This window comes from Cervus elaphus, chromosome 12 (genome assembly GCF_910594005.1).
Source record: "Cervus elaphus chromosome 12, mCerEla1.1, whole genome shotgun sequence".
Lineage (NCBI taxonomy): Eukaryota > Metazoa > Chordata > Mammalia > Artiodactyla > Cervidae > Cervus > Cervus elaphus.
In genome coordinates, this window is record NC_057826.1 from 645,697 (window position 1) to 666,682 (window position 20,986).

General features: G+C 34.6%; 1 protein-coding gene across 2 annotated transcripts in view; it reads right to left on the bottom strand.

The window, feature by feature from the left end:
* Window positions 1–1,373: 1,373 nt before the first annotated feature.
* CTDSPL2 (CTD small phosphatase like 2) overlaps window positions 1,374–20,986 on the bottom strand; it is a 75,839-nt gene continuing 56,226 nt past the window's right edge. For both annotated transcript variants that reach the window (XM_043920407.1, XM_043920406.1), the window contains exons 9-13: window positions 11,779–11,841; window positions 11,595–11,674; window positions 8,561–8,687; window positions 6,806–6,901; window positions 1,374–6,200 (exon numbers count right to left, since the gene is read on the bottom strand). In XM_043920407.1, coding sequence (XP_043776342.1) covers window positions 6,135–6,200; window positions 6,806–6,901; window positions 8,561–8,687; window positions 11,595–11,674; window positions 11,779–11,841 — 432 coding nt within the window. In that variant the 3' untranslated portion in view covers window positions 1,374–6,134. The remainder of the gene's footprint in view (window positions 6,201–6,805; window positions 6,902–8,560; window positions 8,688–11,594; window positions 11,675–11,778; window positions 11,842–20,986) is intronic.

Sequence of the window (20,986 nt, forward strand, 5' to 3'; positions counted from 1 at the left end):
AATTAGTGCACCAAGTTACAACTCATTTATAGGGACTTTCCTGGCAGTCCCAGTGGTTAAAAGACTCTACACTTCTAATGCAGGAGGCTTGGGCTCAACCCCTGGTCAGGGAACTAAAATAACACATGCTGTGTGCCCCACCTTAAAAACAATTTATAAAGTACCAAAATCACTGATTTGAGGTCCCTCCTCCCCTAAAGAGCCTTCCCATAACATGAAATCAATGACAGCATGTCTCCTTTCAACTCCTATACATCTTTTCTGTATTTTATACAGTGATATAAAATCAGAGTGCCTTTCTGTTCGTCATTAACCTGGACAAGCCACACTCCCCCTGGAACTTTACCAATCTCCGGGCTCAGATTATCCATTTATAGTGCTAGCACCCAATACATCAACCATTTGTTGTTACTGAGAAAGGAAATTGGTTGCATGGAGAATTAGGTAAACCTGTATTTCTTCCAACTGGTCACCCACTCAATCTGTCCCCTATTCGATGGCCAATGATCTTTCTAAAACAAACCTGATACACTCCCTTGCTTAACTTACCCCCACCCCAACCAAGCTTGGCTTAACATTCCATAAATGTTGCACAGATACTTCAGCCAATCGAAGCCCGACTTCAGATTGTGCTGTTAGCGCTCTCCAAGTGAGTCTTTTCCTTCACATCCCTTTTCTCAACAAATGTCAGTCTCCACTGCTGGACTGTTAACAGCTTGAAAGCAGTTATCAGGGTTGCTTTCTTCTGCCATCCAGAGCCTGGCATAGTAAGGCAGTGTTTTTACATTACTTTTACCGTCATCAGGAAGTCTAGTCAAAGATACCTTCAAGGGTTGTCATACATCAAATATATTAAAGCTCATTATATGAGCTACTGAAAGCTCTAGTTCATTTGGTTCACTAAGAGAATGCTAACTTTGCAAGTCATTTATATGAGCCTGCTACCCCAATTACTTACCAGATTTCTCAAACCATTTAGTAATCATTCTTTAATTTCCTCAGCACCCATTTCTTCCTTCACACTCGGCATTCCTTTCATCAGACGTATTCATAACACTCATGGGTGGCCTCCCCATTAGCACTGCTCCATCTCTTTCCAGACTGCTTACTGCTCCTGTCGCCCCACCCCCACAAACTTTCACTTTTTATCTTGTATTGGGGTACAGCTGACTGACAGTGTTGTTGAGTTTCAGGTGAAGAGCAAAGGGACTAAGCCACATATATACATGTATCCAACCTACTCTGCTCCTTAGAGATCACCGAAAGCGAAAGCAATGTGAAAAAATTGTGTACTTGTAAACAAAGCACTATACAAATATAAGTTGTTAGATATTATAGTTTCTAATGGCTGATAAAATATCACCCAAAAAAAGTGCTTCCATAAAAGTTTTATTTATCCCCACAACAACCCTGTGAGGTAGGGTGATCAGGGCATTTGAAGATGAGAAAACTAAATCTACATTACTTGTTCACGGCTATACTGCATAGTAAATATGTAGAAATTAAATTGAGTATTTTAAACGTCCATGATTTATATTGATTCATGTGGAAAAAGGCAGAGAGAATATTAACTCCCCACTACCTTAATGCCAAAAGGACACTGCCTTGAAAAATCCCATTTCAAAAGATGAAAGTAGTATTTCATTGCTTATTTCTACAAAGATTTATAAAATAAAAAAATAGTGAAATATTTTACAATTAATATATATAATGGTCTCATTCAGGGATATGTCCTTCAGCTGTGTATATGATCAACTATTTCAAGTGCTAGAAACGCAAACTCTTAAAAAGTATGAAAGACAATGATAATGAGCAGTAGCCTCAATCTTCTTTATTCCTCCATGTATCCTGAATAAGTTCTGTGAAATCTGGTAAACTGGTAAACTTTATTTTGTTGCCTACTCTCAAACCACTGTCACATTAGGCAGTGATTGCCCAAATCTATTAGAATCATTTGGAGAGCTTTTTAAAAACACAGAATTCTCAAGCCCCACTCTAGACTCAGACAATTTTGCAGAGGTTAAGGCCTCAGGAATCTGTATTTCGAAAGCTCCACAGAGTAACACAAATGAACAATCAGGTTTGGGAACCACTGATGTATTTTAAAATACTAATATCAAAACCATAAAGTAAGTATAAACCTCTTGCTCTCAACTCCCGTTTTTAAAAATTTCTCAAAATGCATTATAACCCTGGAATTCTGCCTCTGGGCAAGTAATTTTAATTCAAGATACAGAGAAACATTTTATAAAAATGTATCCTAGTGAGTTGAGACTTGGATTCCAATAAGAATTTATGTAGCATTTTGATCTTAAGATACTGAGTTCTGTGGTTCTTATTCTGAAATTTTAAATTCTATTTTATACAGGTTCCTAGTAGGCTTTTAACTCAGGGGAAGACATGAAAAGTAATGACATAATCAAGCACATAAGCACTGAAAAAAATACTACACTCAAAAATAGCTTCATGAGAGGAATAAGAAAGTGGATGAATGACAACCTAAGGCCTTTTGGCCCATACATTTTTGTTCCCAGTCCACTCTTCCCCTATAAGGGGAAATAAAATAAACATTCTTTCCTAGTTGCTTGGCATAGTTATTCGGTGGGTGACTATTAACACTAAGTTAATTTAGATACACAAGATTAAAAGAGATAACAAATAAATACCTAGGAAGACAAAGAGAACTCAGGTCAGAAAACCTTAACTAGCTAACGATGTAGCATGTAACACCATCATGTGAATACAGTTAAATGAAGGCGTCAGTGTCCTTTACATTTCAGCTTTATGTGATTGACAGAAGGTGTGGAAAAGATCTGGTCCTTATGAAGAAGTCTGTGCTTGCTGTAAAGATTTGTAGGAATAATGAAACGCTTTCTTCATTGATGAGATGAAGTCTCTGTTTTTCAGGGAAGTTGACTGAACGAAACAATGGAAAACTTCTTTAGATGGTTAAATGAAAGAAATATCTAATTGAAAAAGTCATTGGCCAAAGATAACTTGAAAAAAAAAAAATGATTCTACATTTAACCATCCCGCCCAAAACAAACAAACCAGGAAAACGAGAGAAATATAAAAAAACAATATACACATCCATTTTCACTGACAGTTACAAGAAAATAGCCATTTATAGAAGTTACAATGCTTTCAACAAATCCCCCTCCAAATTCTGGGAAATAAGATAAAGCCATTGGGTAAATAAATATACATACTAGCTAATATAAAACAATTTATGCTTTTAAATTGTTGTCAACTTTAAGACCCAAGGAGAAATACGCTGCTATAAATCTGATCAGGGCTACATATATTACATGGCGTTAAAAAACACAACTGATTAAAACATCCTGACAATAATACAAATATTTAAAAGAATGTCTTTAAAAGTCAGACATTTACCACCGGAAATATCACAATTATAATATGTACTTCAGAGTTGTAATGTGTATATAGGTCACTTTTTCTGTGTCATATCAGGTATCCATCTCTCCTGCATTTACTATGGTCAGTTTCTAAGAGTTCATGTTTCCTGTGTGAACTGAAGGGGCTGGGCACATTAATTCATAAACACCTCCATTTAACTAAACGGAAATGTTTAAGATAACATCTACCAACAGATAAAGGAAAGAAGGACTAATAAAACATATTAAGGAGGAAGGAAGCTGGATAACGGTCTCTAACTTATTCTAAATTTTGTATTAGTAACAAATTTAAAATGACTCAAATCAAGTAAAGAAAAAATATATTAAATTGATATCAAGAAATTTTCTCGGGCCACAGAAAATTTTCCCTTAGCTTATTTCTTTACAGAATCTTGTTAGGCTTGATTCATTTGTCAGTTGACTTAAAGGAACTCTCCAGCAGGGGATCAAAAGCAGCTTTACCAATAAAAGGTGGCTAAAGTAGTTTTTAAAGTGCCTATCGGCACAACGGTTTATACAGGTGCTTACATTTCCCTTCTAGTTGTGGGAAAGCCCATAGAGTCTGTATGTACTTAATCGGTAAAGCTTTCAGCAATTATAATGTAAGTTCAAAGTTTAGATCTTATATAGGTTTTGCTGTTTGAACATAAAAAGGGAGCAAGGAGAAATGTAACCAGGTTCACAATTTTGAGCAAGAGCATATGTAAAGGTAACGTATGTACATTTTATTTCAAGAAAGACAGAAGACAAACAGCATAAAGATGCCCAGATGCCCTAAAGATAAATACATTTCAAAGATTCTCATTAAAATGAATCTGTATTATTTTTTCCTGCAAGCAAAATACCTTTCTTTAAATTAAAAACAAACAAAAAAACCCCCAATATTCTGAATTGCAAATTTTTTTTTTTTTTGCAGAAAATCTGCCATGATTATTTTTTTTAATGAATAAGGATTTTCCACAAAACAGGCTTGCTCTACATGCTAGATTTTTAAACAGTTCAGTGACACAATATGCTAACTACATACACAACAGATAATATAGTAAGAAAACACTCAACCTGATGAAAAGTTAAAATCTTCATTAATACACTGAAAATTGACATAACTCATGCCTTTAAAATCAAAAATACAAAAATTAAATGTTTCCCTAAAAAGATTTCCTTATTTTAAGGATTCATTTGAAAATGAAGCTGCATGTAATTTGTACAATAAGTTGTACAAGTAAACAGGTAATATACATAAAAAATTAAGTGACATACTCCTCAATTATCAGTTGTCCACCTTTAATTTCCAATACTGTACTTTCTTAACAAGCATACAAAATATCAAACTTCTCTTTAGAAAAAGTGCCGTTCTTTGACATCCTTTACACAAAAACAGTCTGAGCCTGTGGCATGTTAATGCAGTTGAGAGGCAATGCCTACTAACTTTTACAAATTCTACCTCCATAAAAAGCCTCCCGAAAAAGAGATTACACGCCACTATAAAAATATCAACCTCTTGTGGTAGCTGCATCAGAGAACCAAGGCTTGAAGACTATTTTCATATAGCATAGAAAACCACTATGAGAGCACATTGACTGCACTGGTGGCCTGGGCGTCTACTGTGCCACGGGGTTATGCATAGCTACTGCAAGGTACCAAGACTGTTACACAGAGCTTAAATTGATTGTAACCGAGAGCATAACAGAGGTACTACCAGCCCATGCAAAGTAACTAAAAATACTGAATCACTGTGCTGAATACTTCATTCCTGGAGAAAACCAAAGGCATCAGTAACCAAGTCAAGCCCAACAGGTGACCCAATCCACCCTCCTCAAAGACTGGTGAGCACAGTGAGGTCTGAGGTATACCTTTATCCATCAAGTCTGTGTGCCACTGCGAGATAGTACCACTTGGAACACAGGCCATCACAACGGTCTACACCTTTTGAATAGTAAGTCATTCATATATTCTTATCTACCCAGTCTCTTGATTTTTGAAAAGATTTCACCTACAGTAGAATATTACAGAAACAAAATATAAATGCATGTTCTCTCTAAATGAAACTTACATGGACTAAAAGTAGAGGATATTTTTAAACAAATATACAATATGCAGGCAGACAAAGCAGGAAAACGGCCATTCAAATGTATAATAAAAAACTAAAAATTTACTATTTCCAGAAAACTATGAAGCGCCTCAACTAAAAGGAATGCATAATGAAATTCTAATCTATTAATAATACAGGTCAAAAATGTAAAAAGGTTATAAACCTTAACAGGAAAAATAAAACAACTTTTACTGGCCATTCCTGTTGAAATGAGAATTTTAAAGTAACAGAAAAGTGGCTACAAACCCACTTAGAGCACCAAACAGAGAGAAAATAAAAGTCCATTTTCATCTCTGTTATTATCATAAAATCCTGTGTGACTACAGGTCAAACTGCTGGTGGCAGAAACAGAATTCTTTATAAACTGCAGATGTCCTGTACATAAAAAAATTTCACTGGAGTTGCACTAGTTCTAAAGACTCTTCTGTTTTCGCCTACCTACTGTGTGTATTCAATCTGAGATAAAGTCTCTTTCTGTAACCCTTGATTATTATTGGGCACCAAGATAAGAAAAGCAAGACGGGGTACAAAAATGCAAAATTTCAACAGTAATGGCAATGTTTTTGTCTTAGTCCAAAAGGGTCCTGCATCCTCTCCCCCTTCAGTGATCTGACAAGTCTTTGTACTTAATCAGGGGGCAGCAAGTCATGCAAGCGAAACCGGTCTCTGATGTGCGGTCGAACGTCTTCATTCTGTTGGAGAAAGACATTTTAAAAGCCACGTAACTCAAAAGACATGATCCTTACAGCATTATGAACATCCTTACTTTGCAGGGAAACTATGGATATTTATTTTATAATTTACATTATTATCATTTTTGCCAAATACAAAGACACTACACAGAAGTAAACTTAAATTTAGATTAAAAAGAAAAGCCTGTCATTAATGTATCAATTTTGTAAGAACAATTATGCAGTAAGAGATCAAACCAAAAGACAGGTAAAGCATTAAGCCACTGAAGTCTACTTTACATGGTAGTTTTAAATTTAATCCACGGATATAGCAGAAAAAATTCCCAGAATGAAATTTCAGTACCATAAGCATCAATTCTAGACCTGAACTGCGAAACCTACTTAACACAACTAGTTAGTGACTTGCCATAGGGAGTTTGGCGAAATAAAACAATGTATAGAATTTTAAATACTGATAAACATAATAATCTTTATCAACCTCTGCCCTAGTCTTTCACCATGTTTACTTGAAACATCAGTACACATAAAGCAATTGAAAAGATTTATTTCAACAGAGTTAAAGCAACAAAAACCTAACAGAAAGATAAATGAAAAGATATACCTACCAGTTCTACTAGCTTCTCCAGAAATGGAATCAATTTTAGCAGTTCATTGTCATTTTTATCCATAAACCAGCTTTCTATAGGGATTCCATTAGATAGCTAAAATGATAAATAAGGAATTAACTTTATTTTTCATTTACAGTTTGCCTAAGCTGGAAAAGCTTTAAAAGAAATAACAGATTTTAGTAAATATTAATCCATTAAGTTCCTTTAAAAAAGGAATGCCATCAGAGTTTATGCCTGTCACATTCTTTGACATCTTAATAGTGCCAGACACAGATGTTAAGGAATAAACTGAAACCTAACTGGTTTTTCAGAGTAATTCTTAGTGTACATAAAACTTAACAAGAAATATTCATTAAAATAAGTTTTGCATTAACATAACTAAAAACATTACTCATTAGAGAACTATTAGTCAACGCTAGGCCTTCTGAATAAAGGAATACTGCCATTTTTAAACAGAGAGAAAGCATATAAACAAGGATTGTGTCCCATTCATTGTTTTACTCCCAACAAATTTTACTCCCTAACAAGATAACCTGAAACATAGTAGGAACACAACAAATTGACTCAATGGTATTTCGTTGAAATCTAAAAGCAAAACTACAAACCATATTTGTTTTATAGTAAATATTCTCTAGGATACTATATCTTTTAATATTTACACAGAACACTGTGTTTAAGATGGAGGGTAACTGAAATTATTTTATTTACAAACCAATTCTTAAAAACATTTCAAAATGCAAGGAAATGAAAGTAGTGACCTAAAAGGAACATACTTCAATACCATACGCCATCTTTCCCCCTTGTCTTTACTCTTTTTTATGTTTTATTACGGACATTGTGAAACACAGAAGTTGAGGGCAGTCTTGTATCATCTACACCCAAACCCCTTTCCAACATCCCAATTCTGCACTGATTTATTCTGACGAAAAGCTCAGTCGTATCTCGTGAACATGCTCAATGTAAAATCTATCTTGCAAAGACGGCCCATCTCTGTCTATCTATGTATGCATCTGTCTGTCTGTCTATGCCGTGCTGCATGGCCTGTGAGAGCCTAGTTCTCTGACCAGGGGTGGAACCCAGGCCCTCAGCAGTGGAAGTGCTGAGTCCTCAACACTGGACTGCCACCGAACTCAACCAGAGTTGAATTTATATGTCTAAGAGACACTGACAAAGGGTACAAATATGTTGACAAAATACTCTAATATTTCAAAATGTCAAATTAAACAGACCAGAAGAACACGGTATAATTCTCAAACTTGTTTACAATTAAAATTACTGATTTAACAACTGATAAGAATGCTATTGGGGCTTCCCGAGTGGCCCAGTGGTAAAGAATCCACCTGCAATGCAAGAGACATGGGTTCGATCCCTGGGTTGGGAACATCCCCTGGAGGAAGAAATGGCAACCCACTCCAGTATTCCTGCCTGGAAAATCCCATGGACAGAGGAGCCTGGTGGGCTACAGTCCGTGGGGTTGCAAAAGAGACACGATTTAGCAACTGATAAACAACAAGAAGAATGCTATCAAATGGTATGTATCCTACAGTCCCTTCTTAGGGTTTTACTATTTCAAATTTACATGTATGTTGTATTTCATTTAAAAGAAAAATTTCCACAAGGAATATACTAATTTGGCGCTTCTAATTCTAAAAGATGACACTAAACAAGGAAATTCCACCAGTGAAAATCCTGTTGCCCCATCACACTGTTCGGCAGCATTCGTCTTAGTTTGTTTAACAGCCTTCTTCCTACCTGATATGCAAAGGCTTGCGGTGAGTTGTCAATTATTATAGTTTTTGAAAGATCTCTTCCAAGGATATTTAAGTCCTTTATATAGTTTCCTTGTACACAAACACAATGTTCACGGAAAAGCCGGTGCCTAAACATAAAAGTAAAAACAAATTAACTAAAAAATAATACATCTGTAAAAAGCACAACATATACTGAAACATATACACAATACACGTACCACAGGCTTTACAATTTAAGCCTTATCATTTTCTCTCACAAAGGAAATTCAATTACAAGTGTGGGCCTAGGCTTCGGGCTATGGTCTTATTATAAAAATTCTTAGCAATTATTGAAACCTTACAACCAAATATTACCATGCCTTAAAGAACTTTGGTTTATCCCAAAATGTTATATTAAATGATAAAGAGGGATGAAAAACTCTGTAAATTGTTTTTGTAATTTATTTACCCAGGAGAGCTCAGTTCAGATGCAGCATCTGGTTGTCATCGAGGTCCTGCTTTTTAACCAATTTTCCAGATTGTTGACTGAGGCACCAGGAGGTCAAGTGACCTGCCCAAGGTCACACAGTAAGCCAGCGGTTAGCCCCGCAGTGGGACCCAGGGTCCTCCTGGCTCCCAGGCCTTTGCTCTAACCCGAAGACCACACAGCCTCCCTATCCCTGCACATGCCAGAATAGAAAAGGTAAGAAGGAATGTTTCCGTGTTGGCATTAAAAAAAAGTCTTTAGTTTCTCTTACAGGTTTTGAGGAAAGGTGCAGAGGCCAGAACATTCCATCATTTCAACTTTTCCCAAACACCCGTGCTTTAACTGTCTGTGTGATCATTTGAAAAAACAAGGACTGAATGAAAGGATGAATTCAGATTCAAGTGTTACAAAATTGATCTTTCAACTGTGAAAACTGAAAAATGCTATATCATTTTAAAAAGAAAGCTATTAAGTTTTGTAATATATATATAATCTCTATTTAGCACTCAAAATATATTAGTTTCTGAATATTACTAATAACTGGTACAGATCATCTTGAAACACTACTTACATACATTAATAATTTGGTAGTTTGGCTTCCTTGTGTCTTAATCCTACTATAAAATTTTTCAGGAGCTAGGATTTACACATTCATAATATTTTTAATTCTCTAATTTTAAGAAAGGGCATTTTCTACCAACAAAATCTGTCATAGGTCTAAGAACAACCAGTAACTGGTATTGTAATCAGTGGTAATGGAAAAGAGGAAGAATCTTAAAACCAGACGAAACGTAATAGTACAAACAGTTTTTTCTAATGATCATCTACGTCTGAAAGGTTTAAAGACCGTCTTACTTTGAAAATATAAGGCTAGACAAAAGAATTTAAGTCCTGGCTGGACCTAAATAAGATTCTACATTTTATCTGTATAAACATCCAGATACGAGGACACTGGAGGCAGGCACGGTGGGTGCCTGAGAGTCACACTGACAACTTCTCCAACGGCAGCAACTCACCAGACATGAGTGTACATGGAGACTAATGTTTATTGTAATTTAATTATAAACTCCTTCCAGTTATCAGGAATCTGAGGGTTGGTTAGTAGCATGTATTTGCAATTTGAAAAATAAACTACTTTTGCTAGTCATCGAATTAGCAATTCAGACTCATGGGATTTTCTGAATCGACCTTGTCACCAACACAGATGATGCCCTATAGCACTCTTAGTGCATTCAATACACAGTTCAAGAAGTTTTTCCTGTTTTAAGTTTTTCAAAATACAACTTGATGAAACAAGTTTAAACTCCCAAAGGCACAGGTTTTATAAAACTAGTTTAAAAGAGGGCTTTTAACTTGTCACATCACAACTGGATGACTATGATCTGTCCCCTAGTAAAATGAAAGCTCCAGAAGGGAAGGGCTTATGCTGCTCACCACTGTTCCCTGAACACTGGAGGTGCTAAACAGAAATCTTCAGAATGAGTGAAGTCATCAGAGCAAAATCACTCGTATGCTTTTATTATCAGGTAAAAGGAGCATAAATTATAATATACTTTTATGAAAATAAAATACCATTTTCATCTGTGTGTCTGAAGCTTGCTTATATGGAAGATAAAATGGAAACTGACTAAACGACAAATTTTGATCCTTGAAATTAAAAATAAAAAAAAAAGAGGGAAAAATCTCCTAAATGTGGACATTAGGAAAAGCCTTTCACTATAGTTGAAACCACTCAATAATAAAGGTACTATTAACAGTAGAAATTAAGTTTAGGGTTTTCTACTAAGACAATATGGGAGGAAATATTCAAGAAAATGAACACTCAGCTACCAAAGCTTTCAGGAGCCTTTTCCTGTATCCCAGCTCTTGATCAAAAACCAAAGATTAACTCCTATACTCCAGAGGATACAGCAAGACTGCTGAGTCTTGGTATCTCACCTCAGTTGACAGAAGTAATGAAACTAATCTTCAAATTGTCTTAAATTACTGGGAACACTCCCACCTAACCAGTAAATACACTGCATCTGCTGGCTTAGGACACACACGCAAGGAACTGAGTCCAGATCAGAATAACCTGAGTGACTAAACCAATGGCAATTTCCAATTAGACTCGTGTAACATCTTCTTTCCATGGAAGATAAATTTGCTCTTTAAAATAACCAAGAGTTTAATTTGATCTTTTTTGTTAAAATTAACTTTCAATTTCTATGTCACTAAAAAGATGACATAACATGCATTATCTCAGAGACATTAAGTGAAAACATCATGCACAGTGAAAAATTCCACATACCCCCAATTTCCCCCCAATCCCGAAGTGAGGATACAGATGTACAAGTGAAATAAACACATTTGATCTTTGTATCCATTAAAGAACGTCTGTCTGGAGTTTAATTAGGAACTCTTAAAGAGTTTGGGGGCTTAAAAAGAAAAATCACTTATTTTCACCATTTAACACAACAAATCGCTATAAATGCAGCCAACTAAAAATGGCCATCAAAATTAAATAGAATCATAGTAATTTCATTGTTCAGTGTGACAGACATTTCCACTATTTCTTAATTAAATTTACCTGACCAGTTGCTTTTTAGGGTCTAGTATGTTCAGTAACTTGTCTGCATACACCTTCTTAGAAGCAGTAAAAAGAATGATCTATAAATTCAGGGGAAAAGAAGTAATCATTATACATGATCTAAATATGGGTACTATATTGAATAAAATAAAAATACTGTAATAATTAACTTAAGTATGTTTACCTCATACATCTGAGACATTCGTTCCAGGAACTCCCTGAAGAATGGTCTTAATCTCACATAAACCTGAAAAAAACACAAAGATAGGCTTCAGCAAATAAAAATATGAAACAGAAACAACTTATTTATAAGAAATGTTCTAACTTTGAATATGATTTCAAAGTTCATATGAATAAAAAAGTTTACTAAGTACCACTTGACCAAATATATTTCACACACCAAAAATCACTTAAAACAACCTTTTGGTAGGGTAATAATAATTGCTGGTGATCATTTCACTTTTTAATAGTTAAACAGCAGCATATAATAGACCTTCATGGAATGTAATTTCAATAAACAGTTAAACTAGGAATGGCAGGTCTCCCTCTGAGATTCTGATCCACAGATCAGCTCCATCTTCCAGCCAGGCAGCATCCATCCAATTATTAGGCAGGCTGTGTGTCCACCTCTAGCTGACCTGTCTCAATGACCTTCCTCAATGATCACTCAGAATTTCTCCTCACTTGCTTAAGAATACCTTTATTTTCAATTTCTATTAAGGTAAATAATGTTTAAGAAGGAGATGTCTGGATTGGTGGGTTTAACTAACAAGAATTTTTCAGAAATCAAGCTTGTTCTACACTTACTGATTCAGATATGGTATCTAAATTAGCACTACTGGGCTACTTGAGATTGAAAATATAATAATCAAACACACGAGTTATCAAAACCAACTGACAATATCAGGAAAGACTACAGTAACCAAAGAACTGACTCTAAATATATTATTCTCTTATTTGTCTGTCTTTCTGCCTATATTTAACACAGCTCTTGTAATATACTCAAGAAGCATAGAAATATAAGTCATGAACAACCACTAAAAACTGATTTACAAGAGACTTTAACTCCTCTAAATTATATTTATTTTGTTACAAAAAATTTTTAAAAAGAAAAGTTTGTACTTCACTCAAAGGTGATTATTAAAGTCAAAAAGCATGAAAAACAAATACTCATTATAGAACATCTATGCACCAGATTCACTTGATTCAGATTTTTTTAAAGTTGTGGTGGCAACAAATTCAAAATTTAGGCTTCATCATATTTAATTATGTCATCAAGTACACATCTAAACAAAAATGACCTTATGATAAAAATCTAGTTTTGGGAATGTTTCAGAGCAGAACAGGGAAATTAGGCACAGGATTTTAGAAGGGTCTATGTACTAACAGTCTTTGTAATTTCTAAAGCCCAAACAGTGTAAGAGAAACCCAAATATATAGTAAGTATATGATAAAAATCTGTTAAATAAATTGAATTTGATAATAAACAGATTTAGGCAAATAAACAAAACTGCCTTAAGTTAAGCAACATAAACAAAACTGAGAAGGAAAGGCAAGACTACATGCTACAGGACAACTACACACTGGAAGGACAACCACTGAATTTCCTTAAGAACTGATCACTGTGGAAGACAAATTTCAAAAAATTATTAATATCTTAATAATATCACCCTATTCCCACCTACAGGCTTGAATAATAAGTCAAAGTGTGTGTTAGTCACTCAGTAGTATCTGACCCTTGTGACCCTATGGACCACCAGCCTCCAGGCAAGAATACTGGAGTGGGTTGCCGTTCCCTTCTCCAGGGGATCTTCCCGATCCAGGGATTGAACTCATGTCTACTGCACTACAGGCAGATTCTTTATAGTCTGAGTTACCAGCGAAGCCCAGCATAATCAAGATTTACTCATTTCTAAGCCTATTATAAGGCAGTTGATCTCAGTAGCTTTGACTAATCAAAAATGAAGTAAGTCACACACTCCTACCACGAGCAAATAACAAAATCCTTAGTATCCAATCCCTATCCTTTAGGATGAGATACAAAATTTTTAACCAGATTTGCACTTGTAATTAATTTTAACATTTGCATCCTAAAATATTTGGTATAGTTTGGTAGTTTTCAACATACCTTATTTGATAATCCAAGTAACTGACAGATTTAGATATATTACTACTTTAACTGACAAAATCAATTTTTATTCATTATGGAACACTTCAAAATATATTTGTAATGGTTAAGGAAAAACTATCAAATCGGTCAACACTTTTTTTCAGTCAACCTTATCTCATGGAAGATGATAAACCATGAACCATCAGAGCCCTCTGTTCGCTGCTAAGAAGCAGTTAAATGCATTTAACAACCAAAACTACTCCATTTCTGCATGTGTATAAATGCTTCCATTTGCTTTCAATATCCCTATCACTTGTTCATACTGTAAATTAAAATAAGCAAGGCGTCTACAATTTGGGGTCTGTCTCCTCTGAAAACTAAAATACCTCCACTGTAGAGGAACACTTCTATTTAAACAGCATTATCTAGCATAGTAAGTGGAACACTGTACAAAGGGGACACTTTCCAACTTCTTACACTTCTGGATTAGGTCAAAACTGTGACTTCACTATGGTTCTACAACTTTGACTATACTTAAAAATGTAAAACACATCTTAAAATTTGACATCACTTTCACAATGTACCTGTTTACTGGGGATGAAAGGCAGCACTGAGATAGGGGAATATAATGCTAGAGTGTTTTCTTACCATGAGAATAGAAACTGGTCACTGTAAGTGTTGCTACTCTCAGAACAGATTCACTATTTGAAACACGGGAAGGTGTTTCAGGATTAAAAGACATAAGCAGAAACTGAGATGGTTAGGGAAAAAAGTGTTGAAAGGTACACAGCACCAGCGAGCAGGGATGGGACTGGGACCACATGTGCTGAGAAGGCAAAGTCTCAGAAAGAGAAACAGAAACAGTCATGAGGACAGCAGGGTTTCTAAGTCACTGGGATGGATGTATCGCAGCAGAAATATACAGAAGTCAAGAAGCACTAAGCGCCGTCCAGCAGGAAATAAGAACAACTGTAAGGGACGCACAATACAATGAGACTACAATCGCATACTGTGTTAGGTCAGAGAGACACAACCACACAGATACACACAGAGACATGCCTCTAAACGCTTCAAAATCGATTCCACAGATGCCCTTTTCTTCTCCTAACTGTCTCATAACAAAGATTCCCGTCTCAAGTTACTTACTTCCTATTTTCTACATTCTTCCACTACTGAGTATTTCAGAAATCATCCTCCTTTACACTCGCAACTCTTTAAAATCATTTAGTCACCCAAATGTAAGACTAGGCCGTAAGTTTCATTTCAGGCTGGTGTATATATGCTCCTTTAACTATACAGCAATTATTCTAGGTACAGAACAAATAGTTTTAATCACTAAACCAAATATATTTTGAAAAAGTCAAAGTCTTAATGCATAATGCTATAATAATGAACAATTACTATATAAGACACCATACACAAACACATATCTTAAATAAGACTGCCTACTACCCAAAGATGTTCATGCTATGAAATGTTTATTATGTAAAACTTTTGTACATTTCATACTCATGACTCAATTTATTTTGGAACTGGAAGTTTGTACCTCTTAATTCCCCTCACCTGTTTCATTATATGTTCATGCTATAAACTTTTAAAACAAAATCTACTAGAATAATATCTGTAAAAATAGTGATAACTAATCTTGTGTAATATATTGTGAACAGATTTTACCAAAACTTAGATGATATCTGACAGTCAGCCTGTACTTTCTGTAGTACTAAGACAAGAGAATGTTCTGTAACTGTGCATATAAGATGATGCTAATAGGTTATAAATGGTTAACAGAACTAGATTTAATAAAAAGTCATTAAAATAGCTATCCAGTCACAAATTGACTATATTTTGTGAAAGTCTATCTAAATTCAAATTCATGTCTAAGTATGCAATGTCAGTTATATATACTGATTTCTGTAACTAAACCATTATCTTAGTTATCCAGGTGACATTTTATGAGCATGACCAAAAAAAGCCAGGGGACACCCAACAATCTCAATTTGCGGGCAAAACTGGAAAAAAAATTCTTACATGTAGTTCTTTTTAGGAAAAATACTTCTAGTTTTAAGCACAGATAATATGACCCTAACATCTTTTTTAAAAAGCATCTTTTAATATTTTTTCCATGAAATCCTTTGAACTTATTGCTACACTGTTGCAGGAAGGAAAAGATCAAATTCGGTGGTATTCACCCACTTTAGAGTATGGCACCTTTAAACAAAAAGATGATAGGTGGATGCTACATATTTAATCAGCAGTAAGAATTTAAAACAACAGAAAACCAAGAACACTGGAGAATGTAAAGAGTATCAGTACACATACACCAGTATATACCACAGGTATATAAGAGGCTCTGCCGATTTTTTTAACCCTTCTGTACACCTCAGTTTCTTCATCTATAAAATGGGTATAATAACAGTACCTACATAAGGTTACTGTAGTAAATAAGTTAACACATATAAAGCACCCAGAACACTACCAGCACATCAAGACCCTCCATAGCAATTATTACTATCCACGTGATTATTTAAAAGTAATCAGCCATAAGGAAAATAGCTGGAAAGAGTAGGATTTTATGGGGGTAGGACTGGGCAACCACAACTCAAAGAGAAAGCTCTATCTTTACTTGTAGAAGAGGTAAAGTAAGTCAACGGATTACTTAATTATTTAACTTAGTTAACACTGTCTTTGCATCAATATCAGATCACAGAGACAAAACCCAAATCTTTTCCATAGAAAGAGGGTTGCTCAGATACGCCCTGTGGAGGCCTCAACTTCATAATCCATGGGTGATTTTACAAGTCATCTTTTGCTTCATACAGTTTCAATAAAAGGTAGATTGCTGCTGGGGATAGTATCTGTAGGTGGATCAATCTGAGAATGAATAGGTAAATACTGAAACATCATAACCAATAAAAATGAAACTCTCCAACTAAAACCTTCTGTAAAACCTTACACTATATTAAATAGAAATAAATTTGAAAAGATACTTTCTTATGGAGTCCAAATGGGATAAGATGTTTCATGTATTCATACAGAAGGTATATTAAAAATTAGCAATGAAGCATACTTTTTTTCAAGTCATGGCCATTTACATATATACACACACACATATACAATTTTTCAATTTAAGTATGTATGTACACATATTTGTGTATGTATATATATATAAGGTTTAATGTGTTTCTTAAAATCAAGTTTACTGACTTTAAAAGCAAAAAAAAAAAAAAAAAACAAAACCCAAAAGCCCACAAAGCCTTCAAAACCTAAATTCTTTAAGTCTCCAATTTAATATGTTTAATAGTCAACTGTCACCTCTCCTAAAGTTGCAAAATATTTTCAGCTACTGAACAAGAATTTTGTGTATTTTTAAATGAACTGCTGCTAATTTAAAGATACATTTATAAGGAATACAAAAGCCATGATGAAAAAATTAGTACCAATGACTGACTATACTTACTAATAAGGATGGAAAAATTATTTTAAATGCTGACTTACAACTAATTATCAAAAATATTATTCCCTATCAGATATAAAATATTATATTCATCCTCAATACTGTGTCCATGGCCCCAGATATTTTAAGGAACAGATATACATACTACTTTTATATAATAAAATTATGCTTTATGAATGTCAAAACAAAATGCCTCCTGTTTGGTATCAGTTTAAGTCAGAGCGTGAGGCGAGGAAAAGCTTGACTAAGTGTTTACTAACAGAACTCTTCATTCAAACAATTGCTCTTTTTCTTCATCAAGCAAAAATGCTGACTTTTCTAGGAAAGACTGCAGAAAAGAGATAGATGCCACTGACCTCCTACTTCTATTTTTCTGTAGTATAAAATATTTGAAATCCTTACAAAAATTATCCTAGGCTGTAAGCCTCCCAGAAAACAAACTATAATAATGAGGAAGAGGCTGAGCTTTGCTAAACATGGGGTTTCCCACCCACCTTTCCCCCCAACTCTTCCCATAAAAGCAACCTCTACTATTAAAACAAGGCATACTTTAGCAAGTAGCTCCCTATAGGATCCTCTCTCTCCTTGAGTGCTTACCACAATCTGATTTCTGGACAGCTGACCCAAAGTTTGTTGATTTTACTGATCTTCAGAAAGCCACTGACTGGCTAAAGTCTTATTGGTGAACAGAGTCAAAAATCAGATGCCCCTGCCATACTTTACAGAATGAGGAGTTGTACAACACAGTTACGTTTGGTGGCACTGTGGTGAAACATATGAGGCATCTTCTTTTTGTCTTCAATTAGCCACGTTTGGGCTGGGTAGCTCTATTACATCTTCAAAAAACTGAGCTCCAGTTCTTGATGGAGACAGAGGAAGGTCATTGAGGAGGTGGTTCATCTCAAGAGCTAAGTGAAAAATCTGTCTTTTGATTCAGTCCTGCTTGTGGATAGAAGTCATCTTCTGGATGGAAGAGGGAGTGAGATGACCTAGAGTCTTGAATTGGTGGATCTGCAGGAACAGAAACTAAATACAGTGGAGACCTCTTAACTGAGTAACACCACGAGATGGATTTCCTGACAATGTGTCAATATAAGCTAAATATAAAAATGAAAACATGTGCATTGGAACTGATCATGCACTTGTTTTTCCAGATATCAAATGCATTTGTACCATTCTACAATAATAAATAAATAAATTTGTTTTCCAGTATCTAACTGTAAAACAATTCATGGAAAAACTACAAATTAAGGGAAAAGGAAAAAACATTCAAACAAAAAATCTATCTACTGTGCCTTAGCGAATGCCACACCCTCACTTTAAACACTCAGTTACTCTTTCAAATGACTTTTTCACAAGCTATAATCTGTAATCTATATAGTGTCAGTGGTAACATATATCAAAATTTTCATTTGAGTTGGATCTTTTAGGTTTATCCCTAGAGAATGGAAATTCAAATATACTCAAGGTACTAAACTGAGGCTTGAATAATCTATCTCTTCAGTATTCTAAGTCTTGCATTAACTAAGCTGATCCCTACTTATCAATCAAAAGAAGAATGTATATCATGAAGTAAGGCAATCCTTAAACGTTGAGTAGTGACCACCTTAAAATTTCCCTCAAACTTTCATCTGCAAAAACCTTAGAAAGTCCATAATCAGGGTATACTGGATCTAATTCTAAATCTCTCTATATGTTAACAAGAATTTTGATGAACATTTGATTACTTACTTCCATTTAGAATCTGAACATGTAAATTTACTGCATATACTCTCATAATTATTAGACCAAGGGTTAGCAAACTATGGCCTTTGAGCCAAATCCAGATCATCACTTATTTTTATTAAGTAAAGTTTTAATGGGATGCAGTCAGGCTTATTCATTATGTGCTGTCTATGACTACTTTCATGCTACATGGCAGAAAAAGTAGTTGTAACACAGACTGCAAAACCTAAAATATTAACAACTGGCCCCTTATAGCAAAAAGTTTGCCAACTCCTGATACAGACAACTATTAAAACATACAGAAAGCAAATTGCATTTTAAATTGTTTTGAAAGAGAACAGCAAACAGAATTAAAATTAGGTATAGTTCTACCTCAACAAACTTACCATAAAAAGAAAGCAAAAGTAATGGAAGTCCCAAGAGGACACTTTATCTGACTTTGATTCAAATGAAGAATTTTGATCTTATCTTAACATTACCATTTTATTTTAAAGCATATATTCGTAAATGTTATGGAACTGACATATCCAAGAGTATACTGATAAATGCCATGAAACTGTTCCCTTAAAAATGATTAATTTTATATTGTGAATTTAAATCTCAACCAATTATTTTTTAAGAGTATATACAGTCTTTTACAGATGTCTACCTTTAAGTGGGCCACATTACACTGTAGTTGTTAAACATGTAAGTTACATCTTACCTAATAATGTGGTTTCTCCAAAATCTCTTAGATCATCCCAGACCCTTGTGTATATTTCTTCTTTGCCAGTAGATGGAGACAACACCACTGAAAGTTTAAAAGACATCATTCCCTGTTTAAAGGGAGCTTGCTGGTCTGAAAACTGGGGGAACCCTAACCCAAGATTTCTGCAAAGTTATTTTTAAAAAGTAGACAGAATGGCTATGCCAACACCAGAAATCTAATATTAACTATGGACATCCTCAACAACTTACTGAAAGGGAACTGAATTCTGTACATGACGGAGTAACCAAATCATATTAAAACGCAGTCATCTCTGTAACTTAGATTCCAACTTTCTGCTCATTTTTCCTGACACAGGCTAGATCGTTTAATTTTTCTGTTTCAGAAAGTGGAACTCAGATATATAAAAAAGAGTTCTTTGAATTCCACAGAGGTAGATGCAGTACATATGAAGACTATTTTTAAAGTATTATATGCACTGCTAAGAGCCTTTTATTCAAAATAAGACAACTATCCAGATCCACATGAAATAAGGATTTTACATAGAAGAGAACTAAAGAAGAAATGGTGAAAGCAGTAAGAAAAAAATTCAACTTTATGGTCACACTGAAAAGAAATCCTCATGAAAGGAAAAAAAAAAATTATCCACTCTCCAAGTTTCTTATTTCACTACTAAAAGTTATAAAAACAGACAAACCAACTTTAAGAAATAAATTTCAAATCTGGAAAGCTTAAGAAATCACATCAAAGTAATTATTTGTATTTTTCAGTAATAGCTTTCTTTTCCAAACTCAAAGCTTGAAAGCCATTGTTTTTAAGGGCAATTTTGAACATAAAAACAAGGTTATCAAGCTAAAAAGAAAGAACATATTGCTATACTATTTATATTTGCCACAAGATTCCTGTCTCTGAAGTACACTGAACAAGAACCACCTATTTGGCAGAAAATGTCTTAAGAAAAAGATTTACCTTAAATAACAACCAGTTATTAAAAATCTTAAAATTCCTTATTTTTATGTATATTTTGTTCATCCTCTGATCATATATCAGAACTAAAATCAGTTTACATAAAAGGGAAATAAATACAGTATCCAGGTATTACCATACCTACAATTCCTTTCTAGGTTAAACTAGAACTGACAATAACTGCTTAAATAAATCCTCTTATGACTAATTACAAGATCAGGTAGGTAAAGTAGATCCTGAACCACAAACTAACTCTAAAATCTTATGATTCCTAAGATCTAAGAACTATCACATGCCAAGAATTCTACACCAATATTCTGCCTATGAAGAGCACATAAACAGCCATAAACACCTGTTCATCACTCCATGGCAAATGTGCTTCGACTTCACTCAGTTAACCCTTGGGTTGGCTTCCATCTGACAAACAACAA